At 39.9% G+C, this 19,235-nt stretch overlaps 1 protein-coding gene across 1 annotated transcript; it reads left to right on the plus strand.

Moving 5' to 3' along the window:
* Nucleotides 1–4,317: 4,317 nt before the first annotated feature.
* Nucleotides 4,318–18,435, plus strand: entpd2b (ectonucleoside triphosphate diphosphohydrolase 2b). The gene is made up of 9 exons (XM_023399921.2): nucleotides 4,318–4,866; nucleotides 9,177–9,294; nucleotides 11,155–11,305; nucleotides 13,855–14,014; nucleotides 14,676–14,903; nucleotides 15,994–16,263; nucleotides 16,712–16,831; nucleotides 17,203–17,337; nucleotides 17,414–18,435. The coding sequence occupies exons 1-9, from the start codon at nucleotides 4,750–4,752 to the stop codon at nucleotides 17,627–17,629; spliced, it is 1,515 nt and encodes a 504-aa protein (XP_023255689.1). The 5' UTR covers nucleotides 4,318–4,749; the 3' UTR covers nucleotides 17,630–18,435.
* Nucleotides 18,436–19,235: the final 800 nt, after the last annotated feature.

Below are 19,235 nucleotides of genomic sequence, written 5' to 3' on the forward strand. Positions count from 1 at the left end.
TCAATCCTGTGATTTAATTATTTTAGGTTTCCAACAAGCAGTTACATTATTATATAATATTATATATTATAATCTATAACCTCAATGAATCAATTTGTTTACATAATGTCACAAAAATGAGAAACTGCTCACCCCAATTTTATAGACCCCAGGGTCCAAAACCAAAATATATTGACTTTAAAATCATGTAAAATAGAGAAAAGCAGCAAATCACCATATTTGAGAAGCTGGAACCAGAAAACATTTGCAATTGTGCTAGATAAATGACTTATTTATTGATTATCATAATAATTATAGTTTATTTTTCTACAAACTGACTAATGGATTACTTGACTCATCATTTAAACATAAATTAGTTTCTATCACGGCCCTGTAGGAGTAAATCAATAAACCTCTAGATCTGCAATTTTAGTTTCAAAGTGCTTCACAGTTACAGATGAAGAATGTAACTGCACCAAACAGAAGAGGATATATACCAAAGAGAAAAGAGGAAACATAAAGAGACATTTGAAAAGAAAAATCAACATATGAATCAGAAACAAGCAAGAAAGTACAAAAGGCAAAGATCAAATCACTGCAAGCAAGAGCACCAATTAAAAGATTATATCTAAAAGTCATTGTGAAAGCGCAGCGCAGCTTGAAACAGATTCATTTCACCACAATGTCTTTCTCTGTGGAGTAGGAACAGTGCTGCCGATATGAGCAAAGGCAACAAAGAGATTAGAGAAAGGGAGACATTTTTCTGTGCAGTGGTCCAGTGGCTCGGCAGTGCATGGTGAAGGTTTTGAATAATTTTCCTGCTCGGGCCCATCAGCCATCTTGCACAATAGGTGAAGTGTGCTTCTGTTGTCGTTAAAGTTCTTATGTTTTAACATTTTGCCACAATGCAAAAATACAGATAGCACAAAGGTGATGAAGTAAAATATTTTGAGAAAGAACAATAGACAGCAGTTATGTAGGGTGGCACCCGTAATGCTTGTTTTGCTTTGGCAATCAAGTTTTCTAAAGAAACAGTCCGTGTCACCAATTTAAACCACTCACCACCGCCCACCCACTGTCCCCTCTTCTAGTTATATAAAATAAGCCCGGCTGCTACAATAAAACATGTTAGCCCAAATTCTGCCTTAGTTACACCGATTGGTGTGAGATGTTAATGCCAGAGAGAAAAACACTTGTGGGGATTCTGGGTTTTTTTTACCTCTTTCCAAAAGGCAATACCAAAGGACAATCCCACAGAACATAGAAATGTCCCCATTTCTTTGTTTTGTTTCCAACTTTTTTAGTTTTGGGTTAAGCCTTTGAAGGGTATAAAATAATAATGGATGGCCTTCTTATATCCCCTTTAGCCCGGCCAACAACTGAGGCCACATCCTGCCATAACTCTTCCTTCATCTCACAATCAAGATCTTTTTGCCATATTAATCTCAGGCTTTCGCATTTTCTAGGTTGTAACTTTAGGACTGTAGCCATCGTAACAACTTTTTTTTATCTCTACAGGATGTCTGGGCTGTGTTTCTGTGAGATATTTGGAGTGTCTTTCTCCTGGTGGGAAACAATACTTTAATAAATGGAGCTAATGCAGCATAAAACAAACATGCAGTTAAAGCACATGGTTTTATTACAGTAGGAATGATCATGTCCTTTGCAATGACTGAAGTCTCAGCGTTACATCTGACAAACTGTAACCTGTTTTTATTCAGTCCACCATTTTGGTCTGGACTAAAATATCTCAAAAACGATTGGATAGATAGATTGGCCTGAAATTATGTACAGACAGTCATGGTTGCCAGAGGACACGTCCATTTCACCATTTCCTTCATTTGATTTCATGACATTCCCATAGGCCTCAGCTGTACTTCGTGCTTACTGTAACTGTTTAGAGAAACTGTTAGCGTGCTAACATGCTAAACTAAGATGTTGAACATGGTAAATATTACCTGCTAACCTTTACCATGACAGCATTATTGTCACTGTGAGCATGTTAGCATCCTGACATTAGCATTTAGCTTACAGAATCACTACACCTCAAGTTCACAAAGCCTCTAACATGGCTAACTGTTAATCATTAGAGCCGGTTATAAATTATGTCCCTTCCACAGAACAAATGCTCATAATTAACATATAATGAAATCAAGGATCTCCTCCCCCTGAAAATGTCATGTTACACCTGCAGGTAAAATAAGGGGAGACGTTATATCTTTAGCTATATCTTTAGCTAATCCAAAATCTGTATTTTTTAAGCAGCCGTCACATGTAAACATTAAAAATATGACTATACTGCTCAGTGGAACGTAGCACCAATACAGTCACTGGGTCAGTCAACGTAATCTATGATTAAATTAAAGGTGTCGCCATTAATCTAATCATGGCTGTCACTGTTAATTAATGACACACCTTGTAGAAGCAGAGGTGAGTCACGGGATATTGTTAGGTGAGACATTTGTTCTGGTCCATTGACCTTCTGTCCTGATCACAGCCGACGCTCTGTCACACTCTGTCAGTGAGATTAATGTGATTCAAGCGCTGATTGTTCCTGCTAATTAGATTTTCTGAACCTTCCACTAGAAGACGTACAGTATAATTTACAGCTTGATGTACAAAGGGAAATTTTTCTTATTTTCAACACATATTGCAGGGGTTTCTCTCTAACAGTTTATATTTTTTCATAAGAATGTTTCCATTTTGACCTAAATTTGCTATATTTGATGTCTCAGTGGACAGTCAGTGGCAAGTGAAATAGTTAAACTGGTGATCAAAAACAGTCAAGGAAGCCTTAAACAAAATGACTGTAAATGTCCTGAAGCTGAGCCAAACCCACATCCAGATGCTGATCATCTTAACCAGGTTTGCCATCCTGTTTTTATTTGAGATTGAGGCCGTCAAACCAAGACAGTGTATCAGGGAAGGATTCCATTTAGCTGCTTCAGTGTCAGGGTCAGGTCTCAGGTACTATAGTGCATGCTGGCTCACTGTCACACTTCCATGGTTTATCGTGACACTTGAATAACCTATTAAAGTTGTTAGCAACATCTAGTCATAATATGCAAACGGCCTTGTGTCATTGTCACTCAGCCTGTGACCACAGTTGTGTAATGTTTTATGTGGCCCTGAATGGAGATTTAGAGTCTAAAAAAAACATTTGCTAGTCTGCCAGTATCTTACGTAAAATGGTATTGAGTTGCATTATGGGAAATGTAGGATATAGTATAATCGGAGCTTGACCCTTACTTGAGAGTAAAAGTGAGAATATTTCTGCCTCTGCTGCTATGATTCTTTTTAATCTGCTGTCCTGTAAATCTCCAGACTTTACCGATGCCCCTTTTTATTTTTGACAGTTGTTTGACAAAATAACTTCAGTTCATATTTACAACAAGAAAACTACAGTTCTGTGACAAGTCCATACACTGATGTGGACCGAGATACAATTGAAAGCTCTGGAACAAACTAGTAAGTGGACCTTGAATTGAGGTTGTGTTATGTTTTAGTCCATATTGTTGCCAATGTAATCTATTTTATCAGTTGATGCTATTCAGGGTGTCTGCTTTTTATTATTTTACGTATCATAACTTTCAGGTCTCTCTTCCTCCTCCTCTCTGCTTTACAGTCTGTGTGGACATTACATGTAGGCAGGGCCATTATTATTGTCAGCTGCTTCTTGTATTTATGGTATTTTTATGGTCTGTGTGAACAGTGTGGGAATGTCAACAATGAAAAGACATCAAACATACACATCTGTTTAATGTGTCGTTGTGACAGAAATCCCCTGTGTTAAGGTTCAGTCACTGGACTAAAGGCATCCTAAAAGTCCAAGACAGTGTGATTCTTTGTGGCATTTAATCTACATTTAAATTACATTAACATGTAAATTATATTTTCATGTACATTTTTTGTGTAATCTCTACCATAGTGTGAAAAAACCTACTTCACAATTAGCGTCCCAAGTGCCAACATGAAGAACAGCTCAAGTGCAAAAGCTCCTTCAAAATAACTCATAATATATTCTGCTAAATTTAGACGCTGTCAGAACAGGATTTCTGCAAAAAATAGACTTTAAAAAATGTACAAAAAAAAGTATAGACCTCTAGTGAAAACTTCATTTCCATACTTTTTTCAGACAGTCAAATGAGGACACAATTTGCAAGTCAGGTTTTAAGCTGCAGCCATTCACATGCAAATACTGCAGGAAAACAAGAAGCAGTCTGTGGCTCTCAGTTCCAATAGGCTACAATCTGGACTTCTGCCAGTGTGGGCCACCCCTTGTTTTCCTAGAAATTACTGCATAATTACAAATCAAGTTAAGTTTTATCCTCGCTGAGATTAGAAAAGGGAATGACTAGGCAGAAATAACCCTGCGGCTCCACCCTGACTAACCTAAACTAACTGCTGAGAGTGAATGAGCAGCAGGTTCCTCCTGTCAACAATCGTTGCCATAATGAAGACATTTTTCCCTCCATGGCAGCAGTAGCCTTGGAGCTGCTTTCATTCACTGACCGAGGAGAAGGTCTCAGGCACACGGAGGAGGGCCACGGCTGAGCGCGGGACATAAATTCAGGTCAGACGTTGCTATCTCAAGTGAAATGTAAAACTTGAGTCAGGAAGCAGGTGAAGCGTGAACCACAGGCGGGTTGTGATAACGCCCGGCCAGCGGGGAGCCACCAGCCGCTTCTGTTCTCCCACTTGGCCGCTATTAAGTCAACGCTCAAGTTTCCACGCGGCGCAGAAAAGAGCTGCACTTCTCACTTTCACTTCATGGCTCAGCGCTCCGCTCATCCTGTCGTCCCCATCGCGCTGCTGCTGTTTGGACTCGCTGCAATCCTGCTCCTGACGATCCGCACCGAGGACGTCCAGGAGAGGCCGGGGTTCATGGTAAGGGCTGTTCCCGCTGGGTATATTTTTGGATACGTGCTTGTCAGCATGTTAAGTTGTCAGGGTTTGTAACCAAAGCTCTGCCGTGCAGGGTGCAGACAAGGAGCGAAAATATGTCACACAGAAATCTGCCTCGGAGCTGGAGGCTTCTGTGACATTAATACTTGGATGATGTTCACTCTCATTAAGCTTAAACTTGCTCCCTCCCTTATCTCTCTAGAATTCATGAATTAGATGATCAATCTCTGCTCAGCAGCCGACCTTTATATTATCGAGGCCCAGGACTGACAATAAATGACTGATATATGAGTGTGAATTATTACAGAGCCCAGGAGGTCTCATGCAGAAAAACAGTAATTTGTGTGCAGGATTAAATATTATGTGTTTACTACTTAGTGTTCTTACTTTAGCGGAACTCCTCACCTTCATCAGAGTTTGGCTTGCATGTATCTTTCACAGTCTCATTATGGATCTCTGGGATTTAATTTGAATTTTAGATATGTAGATATATTTGAAGTTTTGGCAGTTATTGCTGTGTTATCTTTTAGATCCCTTATACATATTAACTTTGCATTTAAATTACTGAACACACAGCACAAACATTTTTATTGTATAGAATTTTTTTTCCATGACACCTCTAGGGTGTTCACTCAGTTTATCAATAAATTTATCAGTATATTAGGGGCACTTTGCTAAAACTAATGCAGTCTAATGCAACAATCCTGCAATAAATCCTGCCTTCATGAATGTTTCAATGTGCAGTTTTTGATGAAACTGTGTTACAGAGGTGTTGATTATATATATACGTAGGTGCATTACACATCTCTTTGTATAATGAAATACAATTACAGTACCACAAAGTGCAGTATAGTCTAGTTTTAACCTACAGTAGACATGGAGACATTTACAGTAAAATGTTTTTTTGGCACCCAGTGAACATTTTCAATGCAATGGACTCCTCCAAAGAAACCCTAATGAAATGAGATGTGAAATAGACGTAACATTTTCATTTTCAAACCATCGGTAAACAGAATGTTTTATCTGTCTTATCCTCTTCAGTTTCTGCAGTTTATTACCTGTATGTTTGGTTTTCGGTATAAATGGTCCCTCATCCCTCTCTTGTTCAAAATCAACAGAGTGTGTGTTGTTATCACAAGCCTGCCACCGTCACTAACTTTGCGATATGGATGGACACACTCAGGTGACCTCATTGCTGAGTTACTGATAAGCTGTAGTTGCCTCAATGCAATGAAAAATAATATTCAAGAATGACCTGTGAACCGATGTGAACAGAGATTATGTGTTCACCACTGTAGGAAACCGTCAACACAACTACACCAGGTGACTTTCATTGTACAATGCTGCATATCTATCATAAATCCAACATCTCTGAAGTGCAAATTTCAACCAAAGTAATTACAAAAAAAAACAACCTCTCAGCTAGATTCGTGACTTTCTTGAAAAGTGCTGGGGTTTTTTTTTTTTTGCATTCAGAACAGGATTTCTACACAGGCAAACTCCTGCTCCCTCTGCCGCCTCGTTTTTGTGTTGCCCATCCAATATGCCATGGTTCCTTTTTTACCCTAATGTAGCTGCCCTTTCACTCCGTAACAATGTGGTTGAGTCCCAAAAAAGGACACAAAAGGGTTTTTTTTTTTTTTACATTTCGCAGAGAGACAAGTTCAGCAGTTCCCATAGTGTATCACATGAAAGGACAAAACAGATCATTAGAGCTCCTCTGTGTTTCTGGCAAGTGTTAGTGCGAGTCCTCACAACTGACTGCACAGCAGTAATGAGAAAATATTATGAGAAATAATGAGGAACACTTCCACATGATGTTACTGTTCACCTGTTGCATGAATTTGAGAGGCAGTGTGTTTGCAAATGCCTGATGGGTGGAGGGAGGTGCACATGAGCGTATGTGTGTATCTATCTCTGCACGTGTGTGTGTGTTTGTGTGTGTGTGCGTGTGTGGTCCCTCTCCCTTGGCTCATCAGTCACATGACTGGATTTCTGCATATTCAGAGACCAGGTTTCTTTCATTTAAACAGGCATTATAATTTGCTGTAATGTGATGTTATGACAGTGACAGTGGAAGCGATGTCAGGGTAACCAGGACAACAATCACAGAGAGCCATGGCAACAGAGGAAATATTTTTTCGCTGAAGAACTGGGATTGTCTGTACTGTGTAATAGAAAATATTTCCTCTAATGCTTCAGATTAATGGTGGGTGAATTATATCCAGGAAGTAAATCTGTCTTTTCAGGAATGAGAATTTATCAGTGGCACACTCTGATATATTTCTTTCATAGTTCCTCATACAGTGATGAAATTTTATGACGGAGACTGCATCCGTGTACAGGATGATAAGACATACCTGACGGTTTGATTCCCACGAATCTAATCTCTAATGCAACAATGCTAAAAGTGTACACCCACACTAGCAGCCTGGGATGACACACCTGAAAAGCCAAATTCTTGATGAAAAGTGGAGACACGGAAGCACACTGCACTCACTAAAGGAGACATTTTCTAGTAATTAAGGTTCCCAAGGTTTGTATCTCTTAGTCATATTTCTCTCGGATTATGAGATACAGATGCTGACTAGCTATTCTCAGACTCTAACCGTCAGTCATCACAGAATGATAAAAATGACCTTCCTTTTGAAACTATATGAAGTTGGTGGAAAAAGGACTGTGTCACTTCATTAGCATTATAATCAAAAGAAATTTTAGAATCAAAGGTAACTTAATGGAGGATGCCAGGGTATCAGATTAATCATTAAATGAAAGAGTTCAATGACTCGAACAGGATTAGTTCAACAGTTCTTTAGGGACATCAGATTGCTGGTTGTTCCTGGTTTTACAGATACATACATACTGGTACATAAAGTCGGACGTCATCAGCATAAAATGAAAAAGAAATATTATTAGGCATATTATTTGGCCAAGTAATCATATAGATACAAATTAGAAGGACACCAGCCGACAATGAGTGTGGGAAGTAGTTCATCGTACATAACATACATCTGTAAATAAGTGGAGAGCAAGCCTAATATTGTCTTGGGATACCAACCTACGGTGACTGTTGAGCCAGTCAGCAGCACAGAAACCAAGCACCCAAAAGAACAAGGTCCATCAACAGAGAAGCAGCTGATGCCTTCAGGAAGTATGAGTTCATAAAAAAATTTCGTCCTCAATTTAGAGGAAAAAGGAGCAGGAACAACTCTCATCTCTTTGCTCGTCTCTTTTTCTCTGTGTACAGCGTACAGACATAACATAGCTGTATGTCTGACCATCCATCCATCCATCTATTTTCTGCCGCTTCTCTGAGGTCGGGTCACGGCGGCTGCAGGTCAAGTGAAGTAGCCCAGACCCCTCTCCCCAGAAATGTTGGGCTGCCAAAGCGTTCCCAGGCCAGATGAGATATATAATCTCTCCGGCGTGTTCTGGAAGACCGCCAGGAAAACGCCCAGGAGGCATCCAAACCATATGCCCAAATCACCTCAACTGAATCCTTTTGATGGAGAGAAGCAGCGGCTCTGCTCCGAGCTCCCTCCGCATGACAAGCTCCTTACCCTATCTCTCAGGCTGAGGCCAGAACACTGTGCGGAGGAAACTGTATATCTTGCAAAAGTCAAAGTCTGAGTTGCGTTTTCTGACTCAGCTCAACTGTAGGTGGAGAAATCGTCAGTTCTTTATTGTATTCTACTTGCACACTGGCACTTGATCTGTACCTGCAGCCAGTGCTCGAGTCTGCGTTCCACTGAGTGAGGAGGATGATTGGGACAGATCAGTAGCAGGGGGAGAATTACAGCAAGCATCCGGGATTTCACGGCTGTCATCTTTGGTTTAATGTCAGAAGGTCGGGAGAGTTAACAAGTCTCAGATCATCTTACTGCGGGCTGCCTCAGAGAGAACAAATAGACGATCATGTAAAGACGGGTCATTTTCGAGAGGTATAGCAAGTACTTTCGGCTTCAACATCCATAAAGTTAATACGAATATTAAAATAAATTTGTAAGTTAAAAACAACTTGTTGAGTTAGTTTGTAACCATAGAAATAACAGAAATACACTGAGATAACCTTTTCTCTCCTGAGAGTGAGAGGGGAGGTTTTTTGAAGAATGTTGTGAGTTTACATAGTCTGCAGCCTAATACTTTCCAGATGCCAAAATACAGGTCAAAGAACCACAATCTTAAACGTCTTTCATGGTCTTCTGTCCCGTTAACTGGACCCCCACCCCCCAACTTGTCAAGGCAGTCAGCCCAACCTGCATCTCTTTTTCTCTGCCTCTCACTCTCTGTAGTACGGGATTGTCCTGGATGCTGGATCTTCGCACACAGCTTTGTATATATACAAGTGGCCAGCAGACAAGCAGAACGGCACCGGGGTGGTCACCCAGCACAGAGAGTGTCATGTGAAGGGTAGGTATGAGCAGTCTCTCCAACACAAACCTATGTTTTGCATATCAGACACTGTGGTACCAGTACTGGTACTCGAGAGGCGGCTCTGAAAAGCTTGTAACTTGCTTCTGTAATCAGCTCGAATTGACAATAGTTACAACACATTCAAACCATAATTCACAGTAGGAAACAGGAAATACACACAGGAAATATTTCAAACCTCTGCTACAACACTGTTTCTCTTCTGTTCCACATGTATATATTTTTGCTAGCTTTTGTTCAATGCTTTCACAGTTATCTGTCTCTTGACTGATAAACTATAGTAGGCTAATGCTAACCTGCTAACCACACCTCTGGCAAATATAAACATTTGAGCAAATTTCAGTGGACATTTAAAGATAATGGAGAAATGATTTATGCTGCAGCAGTGGTTCAAAAAGTTTCTACACACATTTTTGGCTCAGGTAACCACACGAACGTCAGACAGATATTGTGAAAATGTCAGTGGTTGAAACGTTCCAGGCACAAAAATGGAAAAAGAGAAAGAGAAGTGGAACAAGCTGTAGGCGTCACTCGAGAAGCTTTCAGAGACATTTTGACACTATTTCGGTTTTCTCTTGGTGGCCATTGGGATCATTTGTCAGTGAGAGAGCCCCTACCATAATATTTTACCATTTTACCATACAACTGCACTAACACAGTGAGTTTTGAGTAGGTGGTCAGGTGAGGATGTAAAGTTGACGTTGCTCTGCTAATCTCTGGTGCCTCTGCTGCCCACTGTTGCAGCTAGCAGGTGAGATCTTCAGATTTGTTGTCAATGAATAAGTTGACTAACAGCCTCATTTTTGTCAGTAATTTTGGCATCTACGCTCAAGAACCCAAAGCATTTCCACACACCGCTTCTCAGATGCTTGAGTCATTATCCGATCAATACAGCTGTCCCACTATGGTGTCTGTTTTTATTCAGTCACTCTTTTTACTATTAAGTCAAAAGGGCATGCCTGAGTGTGAATTTGAACAACACAAAAAATACTTCATACAGTTTGTACATTTTTCTTAACTGAACACAGTTAAAATATTTTTTTTTTCCAAGTTCGAATGAAAGTTTGAATTTTTAATAAAAGATTGGTCTCATCATTACGATGCCGACTTCTACCGTTCACATCCAAGATCAAAGATCCGACAAGTCCACAATCAAATCAAGGTCAGTCACTGTTTTTAGTTGTCGAATGAATATGAAAGTGAAAGAATGTGAATTTCTGATCTGAAATACACAGGTTTTCTGTGGAGTACAGAGAGTGACATTATACTACAGGAAACATGCACTTCCTTTGACCCTATCAGCTCCTCCTTTTAGACCACTCCACTGTTTCGGTTGTTGATAAAATCTTCATCCTGTTGTATCTTGTTATATGCATCAGTGGGTGGAATTTGAAGTGCCAGCCGTTTCCTGTGGATAGATCATGTTACCACATCACAGTCAAAGCAAGTAAAGTAAAATTTTGTCTCGGGCAGTCGTGACTCAGGAATGAGTCAGGGTTGATCTCTGTGCTTTGCCACACTCCTGTCAGAAATGAACTTTATTGCTTGGATGACTGAGAATGATATTACAAGTCTCTAAATTCAAATCAGACCGTTAAAGTACTACAAGATTCCTTCAGTATTTTTAGTATTTGTTTTTTATCAGTATTTGTTATGAAGTCTATAATCAGGGATGTTTGGTAACAGTAAGTAAGAATTAATATGATGTTATATGTCATATCATTTATGATCCGAGTACCTGGGAAATTCTTATTTTGTCTCTCAGCAGGCGGCATTGTTTAGCGCCAATATAAGAACAAGATCCAACAAGTTGTTTTTCTTTTTTATCCATCCACTCAGGCGGAGGGATCTCCAGCTATGCAGGGCAACAGGGAGCAGCGGGCCAGAGCTTAGAGGCATGTCTGGAACAGGCGGTAAAGGACATCCCCAAAGAAAAACACCATGTCACACCTGTGTACCTGGGAGCCACAGCTGGCATGAGGCTTCTACAGTGAGTCATTGTGTACGTCTGTGTGACCGGACCGTCTCTGTCCGTTTATTTTGCTTTGTTTCTATGTGACTTTGTTTGTCTTGTACATATTTCATCTTTATTCAAGTTGCAGTAATCAAACTTACACAGCCTTAAAACACAAGTCAACATCGATATATAGCACAGGGATACATGATATATTGGTGGCCAATATAATATCCTCCAATAAATTAAAAAAAGGGATTTATTGCTATTGTTTCAATAAGAAATTTCAGACCATTATTCAGTCCTAATATGCTGCTTTTTTATAGTAGTTGTGGACTCTGCAGTTTTCCTGTGACTATAAAGGAGCAACACAACTATATGTCAGAGGCTGATAGATGAATTTATGTTAATTGCATTTTAATTTTTGCCTGTTAGAATTTTCAGAGGGAAAAAGATGAAGACGAATGTCACAAAAAAAATAGCGCTTGTTGTGTAACTCCGCTTTCTTAAGTTTAAGGTAATAACGAAGTACTTAAACGTAGAACTCGATTTAAACGATTTAAAGTTCGACCAAAGACAATTTTTTGTGAAGTTGTCAGTGGTGGGAATCTTGAGCGGAGGAGCGGGGATGGGCAGGATAGTGAATCGTTGATCTGGGGCAGATAGCAGAGCAGTGGCAGAAAGCAAGGAGAGGTCGGCCGGATGTAAACACCACTGCGACACACAGGACGACCTGGTGAAGAGTGCAGCGAAGGACTGGGGTTTATATACGTCAGGCTTCAGGATTTGCAGCGGGTGGGTAGGCAAGGGGGGGGGGGGGACCAGGTCGCAACGCCCTGATTGAAACAGACACACACACACAGACAGACAAGGAGAGGACGAACAGGACATACTGCTAGACCCAAACAGTCAGTCTAACAAGTTAGCCTTTATTGTTCCTTTCACATTTTCTGTAAATGTAAGATTAATATTATTGGTAATGTTTGACTATTGATACCACTACAAACTTTATTATGTGTTACTCATTGTCATTATCAGCCTTGAAGTTGCATATTGGTGCATATCTAATATAGTAACATGATGTATACAGTGTCTCTGACATTGTGCTTATTGTTTTATATCATTTATGTACAAGTGATGACTAATCCTTTTAAGGCTTCATTCCTTAACATTCATATTACATTGTCTTATTTGTATTTCCTTTGATTTATAAGTTATAAGCACATTAACCCCACTTGAAGAGTTATTTCATCTTTGATCATATTAATGCTCTTATTTTGAAAAACTGTATTATCATGACATCCTGTTTTAAATGGAGGATATGGTTGTATTCATGGACATCTGGACCCACAAGAGTTAAACCAGCTTGTTCTTGACTTACTGAACTTGTGTATCTTATCTTTTGCATACAGAGCTGACTAGACCTGTCCTCGTGTAGATATGAGTCCCGAAGCCACTCCTTTCTTTATTCATTTTAATGAGGGAACACAAACAGATATTGTCCTCCAGATGTAATGACTGTAACTACTGCAAGTTGGTGCCTCTAGAAATACGTGGTATGCTATAAACAAAGCTGGACCAACTATCCGGGGGTGAGCTTTGCTGTCGTAGCGTGGCTGTTTAGACATTTTCTCCTCAAACTACCCTCCTGTTCCAACCAGCGATCTGACTGACTAATACGGTGTGACGGTGCATGAAGCTTAAAGAGCACGGAGCAGGGATGTTGACGTGTGTTCAGACATGCAGGTACTAACACAAGCACCAATGCGCCAGTGTTGGAGATGCAAAGCTGCAAAACGAAAACCGAACAACAGGGAGTTGAGAATAGTTTCATTTTCATGACTTTTATGAAATATGACTATGTGAGAAAACAGCTGTCCAATCACTCAAAGATTAATCCGTCCAAACGTTACAATCTGAGCCAGAGGCAAGACACGACACAGCTTTCTGTTTTTATTTCTCTGTGCTTACAAGGCACGCCTTTGCATTCATGGAAGTTTGGCACTAATATCACTCCATACATTGTACTTGAACTGGTTTATTTTTGTTTAGTTTGACCAATGAAATACTGAACTGTAAATGTAAAGGGCACAAATGCTCGGTGCCTTTTCTTACGCTGCTGCTCAGAGAAATCTTTGTTGAGCAGGTAGATGTGTTGACCTAGTCAAGTTCTGCGAATTAAACAATTCAGCAACTGGAAACTTTTTACATTTCAAAAGATGCAAGTGTAGAGAGGCAGAAAGAAAGAGAAACTGTTCCGAGTCAGCTGGTTGGAGTAGTTATCAGGCTGCTGCATCTGGTCCTGCAGACAAGCGTTCACATGGCGTCTCCATGAAACTTTCAAGGGAAGATCTGGGTCATTTGAACTTTTATAGTTGTAGAGGTCAGAGGTGACACCGGAGGCTTTGGGCCAGTAGCGCAGTGAGAAATAAGCGAGGGTCACAAAAACTGCCAGTAGACAATCATCAAACACACAGTAGCATTATATTCATGCAAATTCTTAATAAATCTCCATCCATGCAAAATTTCCCATGTAATTTGTAACAATCTATTAAAGTAGGACTCTTTTTTTTTCTCCCAACCAGTTTGTTCAGCGAGGAGCAGTCGAATCAGATCCTCCAGGAAGTGGGCCGTAAAATCCAGTCCTACCCTTTCAGCTTCCAGGGAGCGGCCATACTGAGTGGTCGAGAGGAGGGGGCGTACGGCTGGGTTACCGTCAACTATCTCTTGGAGAACTTCATTAAGGTACCAAAGCTTGTTTGAAGTGTGTTTTTGGAGTCAGCAGAATTTAATCAGTTGGAATTTGTGAAAATATGTCTGTATTTTTTTTTTGGGGCATTTTTGCCATTATTGGGATAGGACAGTCAGAGAGTGACAGGAAAGTCTTCAGTCACTGTAACAGAGGGTTAGTGAGGGCAACTGTACTTTTGTGAGGCAGGCTGCTGCTAAAAGCAGTTTCCTTTAGAACCATGTTCTATTATGAATTTATTTGAAATAAGTCCTTATTCTTTATGTTGTTAATTCCTACAAAGATCACCTGACTGGAGATGTTTTTCTCCTTAAATCTTATTTATAGAGCGACCTCTCCAACACTGACTGATCATCTATCACTGTTCCCTTCATATATCACTATAGTTATTACCTTGTCGGCGTGGGGATGAATCCCTGGGTCAACTGGGGAAAGTAGGACAGGCAGAGGAAGCTTGTAAAATCCTCCCTCCCCTCATTAACTGCTACTGATAGGGATGTAACCCTGAGTAAGTCTGGCCTTGTCTAAATACAGTTAAGGTCTGTGAAAGGTTGTATGAGGCAGCATGTGTAAATATATGTGCAGGAACCGGACAGTTACTCTTCAGATGATGAACACAGAAAGAGTGTTTGTTTCCCTTGATATTTTTTTTTCCAGTACGGTTTCGTGGGGCACTGGTTCAGCCCCGGCAGACCCACAGTGGGAGCGCTGGATTTCGGCGGGGCGTCCACACAGATAACGTTCGCGACTCAGGAGGAAGTGGAGGACAAACAAGACATGATGAAGCTGCGTCTTTATGGCCAGGAGTACTCTCTGTACACACACAGCTTCCTGTGCTACGGGCAGGACCAGGTCCTCAAGAGACTGCTGGCTCACATAGCGCAGGTGACACACTGTACACACACCCAGTGAAAAAACAAATCCATGTTATCCACGACAGATGTGAGCCCGTAGGTTTTCTATACCAAATAGGCTAAATGATTGTTTTCAGGATATTGTGCCGAAGTTTAGTAAAGTGATTTGATCTCATGTGGAATGTGGAACAAGTTAAAGCAAGTGATGCGCCCCATACAGCAGATAGTGACACTTGTTTTCTCTCGTCACGATCCAGATGTTGTGTTAACTGTCAAAGTTCAAGGTTCTTCACTTCACTTCTTCACTAGACCCAGGCTGACAGAAAATATAAAATTATAATAGCCCTTATGTGATACCAAGCAATTACACACAACTAATGAATAAATATGTAATGAAACAAATACATTAGTTTAAAGAAAGACAGAAGAAAATATGTTTTCTCCCAATTCTTCCTGCAACAAATGTTTCAAGTGCTGCATAGTAGTTATACATTAAGACAGTCTTTCATATATAACAGAAAACAGAAATGAGTGGATCTTTTGAAAACATCGACACCATGGATGATCGTTCTGAAGCATGAGGATGTAGTGCATTGTTTAGTAACATGCAGAACAAACTGCATAAAAATAATGTATGAAATATGTATGAAAGTTGCTAATTATATAGGAGCTTGACCCATGCTGGGTTTTTAAGCAGATCCTGATGAAGACATTGAGATTTGAGAGTTTTGAAAGGATTCTCAATATCTCACAATATGTATTACACACATCACATACTGTACACACACAGCATAAACAAAGGTTTTTGATAAAGATCCCTCAAGTTTTAGTATTACAGTGTTGTGACCAATATATTTTCTGAGCAGGACATTTTACAGTTGAAAAATAAACTTGACAGCGCTCTCTGGTGGACAAAAGTATGTAACGCAACAGCACGCGATAATTTTAGCATCTATGATGAACTAACGTCTACCAGTAAAAATTTTCATGACAAAGTTCATAATTATAGTGTAAATGTGCATTTTTAGAAAATATAATGAATCATTTTAATAGTGTTTTGGTGGGTTTGTTGTGTGTCCAGTCACTCTCTATGTCTGTGTGTCTGTGTGTGTGTCTCTCAGTCTCAGGGTTATCCGGGGTCAGTGGATCACCCCTGCTATCCCGCAGGCCACAGCCGAACTTTAAAGTTCAGCAGTATATTCAACTCTCCGTGTACAGCGAAGTACAAACCCGGCTCCTACGACCCCCGGGCGTCTCTGACAGTACAGGGCGGCGGACATTACGAGCACTGTCTGGGCAACGTGTCCGAGATCTTCTCCTTTGACAGCTGTCCCTTCTCCCAGTGCTCCTTCGACAAAGTCTTTCAGCCAAATGTCAGCGGCAGCTACATGGTGAGAAAGGCTGGAGGAAGCGGATGACGCAGAGTGATTGTACACAGTCAGCGTTATGCGCTAAATGTCAGCCTGCACACAAGGGAAGCACATTCTGTTAGTGATGCTTGCAAAGTTATAATTTTTCAACGTTTCGGACTCTGTTGACACCGCAGACAGCCATACTGTATTGTGTATGTCAAAGATAATGTACACTCACTGAGCACTTTATTAGGAACACCATACTGATACTAGGTAGGGCCCTCTTTGCTCTCAGTTCAGCCTGTAGTCGAGTGCAAATTACAATTTCTTTCTGAAATGTGGATAAATAAGTAGAACATCTCCTAAATTTGAAATATTCAAGTACAGTAAAGTACAGCACTTAGGTAAAAGAATAACTGGATGGATATATAGTGAGCTGGTAAATAGATTTATTTACCTTTATCATCTCCTCTTTCTGTGTTACCAGGCGTTCTCGGCATTCTTCTACATTCACTCCTTCCTGCAGCATATCACTAATATCACTGTGAGCACGCCCTCACAGCTGGAGGAGGCCGCCAGAGCTGTGTGCAGAATGAGTTTCAGTGAGGTAAAGTTCTCCTCTGTTTGTGTTCTATTTGTTCATAACATTTACCGCTGGTGCATCCATGCATGTATGGAGTTTTCACATTTATTATACCTTTATTTATTGAAAGTTATTTAAATAGATTTACAATGGATTCATAGGTTTGAATGGCTTTGAAAAAAACTTCTTTTTGATTTCCTTATGTGTGTTTCTATGATATTTCGTCCCAAAGTTTGACTTAAGATAAATTTCACATTTGAAGTTTCTGTTTCAAAACCACTTTAATATGAACACATCTCTTATTGATGTAAAAACATAGCCACACTTGCAGTTCATATGAATACCATCATTCAAATTTCATTTAAATGTTGAAACATTTGGTGGTTTTGTTCCAGATGTTGCTTGTTGCTCCAGAGCAAAAGGTTCGTTTGCAGGACTACTGTGCCTCCTCTGTGTTTGTCAAGGTTCTCATGTTGAGAGGATACGGCTTCGATGAAACATCCTTCTCGCGCATTTCCTTCCTGAAGAAGGTGAGAAACTCACCATTTGAAAATAAAGACTGATTTTCCACTAGCTTGCAGTAATGTTTTGTTGCTGATCCTGCAGGCGGGGGACGCCTCGGTGGGCTGGGCTCTGGGCTACATGCTGAGTTTGAGCAACTTGCTGCCCGCAGAGACCGTGGGGCTGAGGAAGGCTTTGACCCCGGGCGCCTGGGGAACGCTCATCTTTCTCTTTGTCCTTCTCCTCACTACAGTCCTGGTCTTCATCTTATTCCGCACTTGTGGTGGGAAGAAGAAAGGAAGCAGTGAAAGCACCATCTAGATATCACAACAGCATACAGTAGTCAGAAAAGGAGCAGAGTTATGCATTTTTGTTTGTTTTTGGCTCTGTGCTCCGACACATTGGCTCTGAGATGAAACTATGAGAGCTGAATTTGTGCTCTAATTTAAGGGTGTTCACATTATAGAGGATAAACAGTGTAGGACCTGTAGCTCTTTTTATACATTGTCCCCCAATTTTAGGTTAATGCAGCAGACCAATCATCCTCATAGAAGCTGCACTGTATGTTCACTCACTGCAAATATAATATATGCAATATAATGACTTCCTCAAATTAAAGCTGAAGGTCAGCACTTTAACGTCAAGCTATTTTTTCATTTCAAATCCAAACTGCTGGAGTACTGAACCAACACGATGAAAAACGTGACCAAATATTGTCTGACTGCCCTGTAGGTTGAAGAACGTAGCACTCCTCTGGTCGCTTTGGCCATACAGGGGAGGTCTTTTCATTTTTATTAAGAAGTCAAACCAATGTTTGGTTGTATTTGGTTGTATTTTTTCATTTTTCATTCATTTCATTGTTGTTTTTGTAGAAAGAGTGACTGTAGTCTGAAGCACTGTTACTGTGAACTAAAGCGCACTGTGGAGAGAACTTTCAGTTTAGTATAAGGAATAACTATTTCTAAAAAAGTTTTTGTATACAAAGATATTTTTCAGGTTCCAGTTTTTATTCACATTTAAATCTGCCAAGCTTTGTGTGACATGTTTAACAGAAAATAATAAATAGCCTACAAATGTGGTGAACAGCAGGTGTTTGCATATTAGAAACATTTGTCGACAGAAACAAACTCCAGTCTTGTTTTTCTTTGTGCAAGAAACATACTGTATTTTGGTCGTTTCCACACAGCTGTACTTATATTTCTTTCCTTCATTGGTCTGCTCTGGACTACAACTGCTATGATGCTTTGCTTTACAGACGTAACGTAAATCGTTCGGATGACTTCCGGTATTGTCGAATTGCCTTCATAATAAAGGTAAAAGCAGGGTCGTTTTAAAGTAGGCGGCAGGCCTAATGTGATTTGCTATGTAATCGTCCTGCACACACAGTAAATGCACAGATCAGTACTTGGGGTCAGCAAAAATAATTCAAATAATATATTATGGAAGAAATAAATTTTTTTATTAATTTAAAAGTATAAAAAAAATTAGTCCAAGTTTATTAGTTTGATTTATGATTAAATGACAAAGTGAAGCGGAAGAAGGGTACAGGAGGGCTTATACAAATGTCATCACACTGCAATAATAATAATAATAATAATAATATTGATCATGATAAATTAAAACAAAATAATAATAGTAATAGTATAATAATAGAAATGCCAATAAGAAAAAATAAAAAATACTGTCAATTTATATGTAGGGAAATGATTTTAGTCATATTAATGCTCCTCCTGACCTGTGCTCTGTTATTATCATTTAAACTGCTGTGGTTAAGAAAATACAGCCTCAAAGTCAATATGGCTGTTTGTCTGTTTGAAGGCCTGTATTTTTATTTCCTAAAAAGTCCTAAGTGGCTGGCTAAGGAGAACACAAAAGCCTCAGTTTAATATTAGCCTTTTATTTTGAAGGCTTTGACCGGAAGTGTTCA

This window comes from Seriola lalandi, unplaced genomic scaffold (genome assembly GCF_002814215.2).
Source record: "Seriola lalandi dorsalis isolate HSWRI2012SDOR001 ecotype SW California unplaced genomic scaffold, Sedor1 jcf7180002052129, whole genome shotgun sequence".
Lineage (NCBI taxonomy): Eukaryota > Metazoa > Chordata > Actinopteri > Carangiformes > Carangidae > Seriola > Seriola lalandi.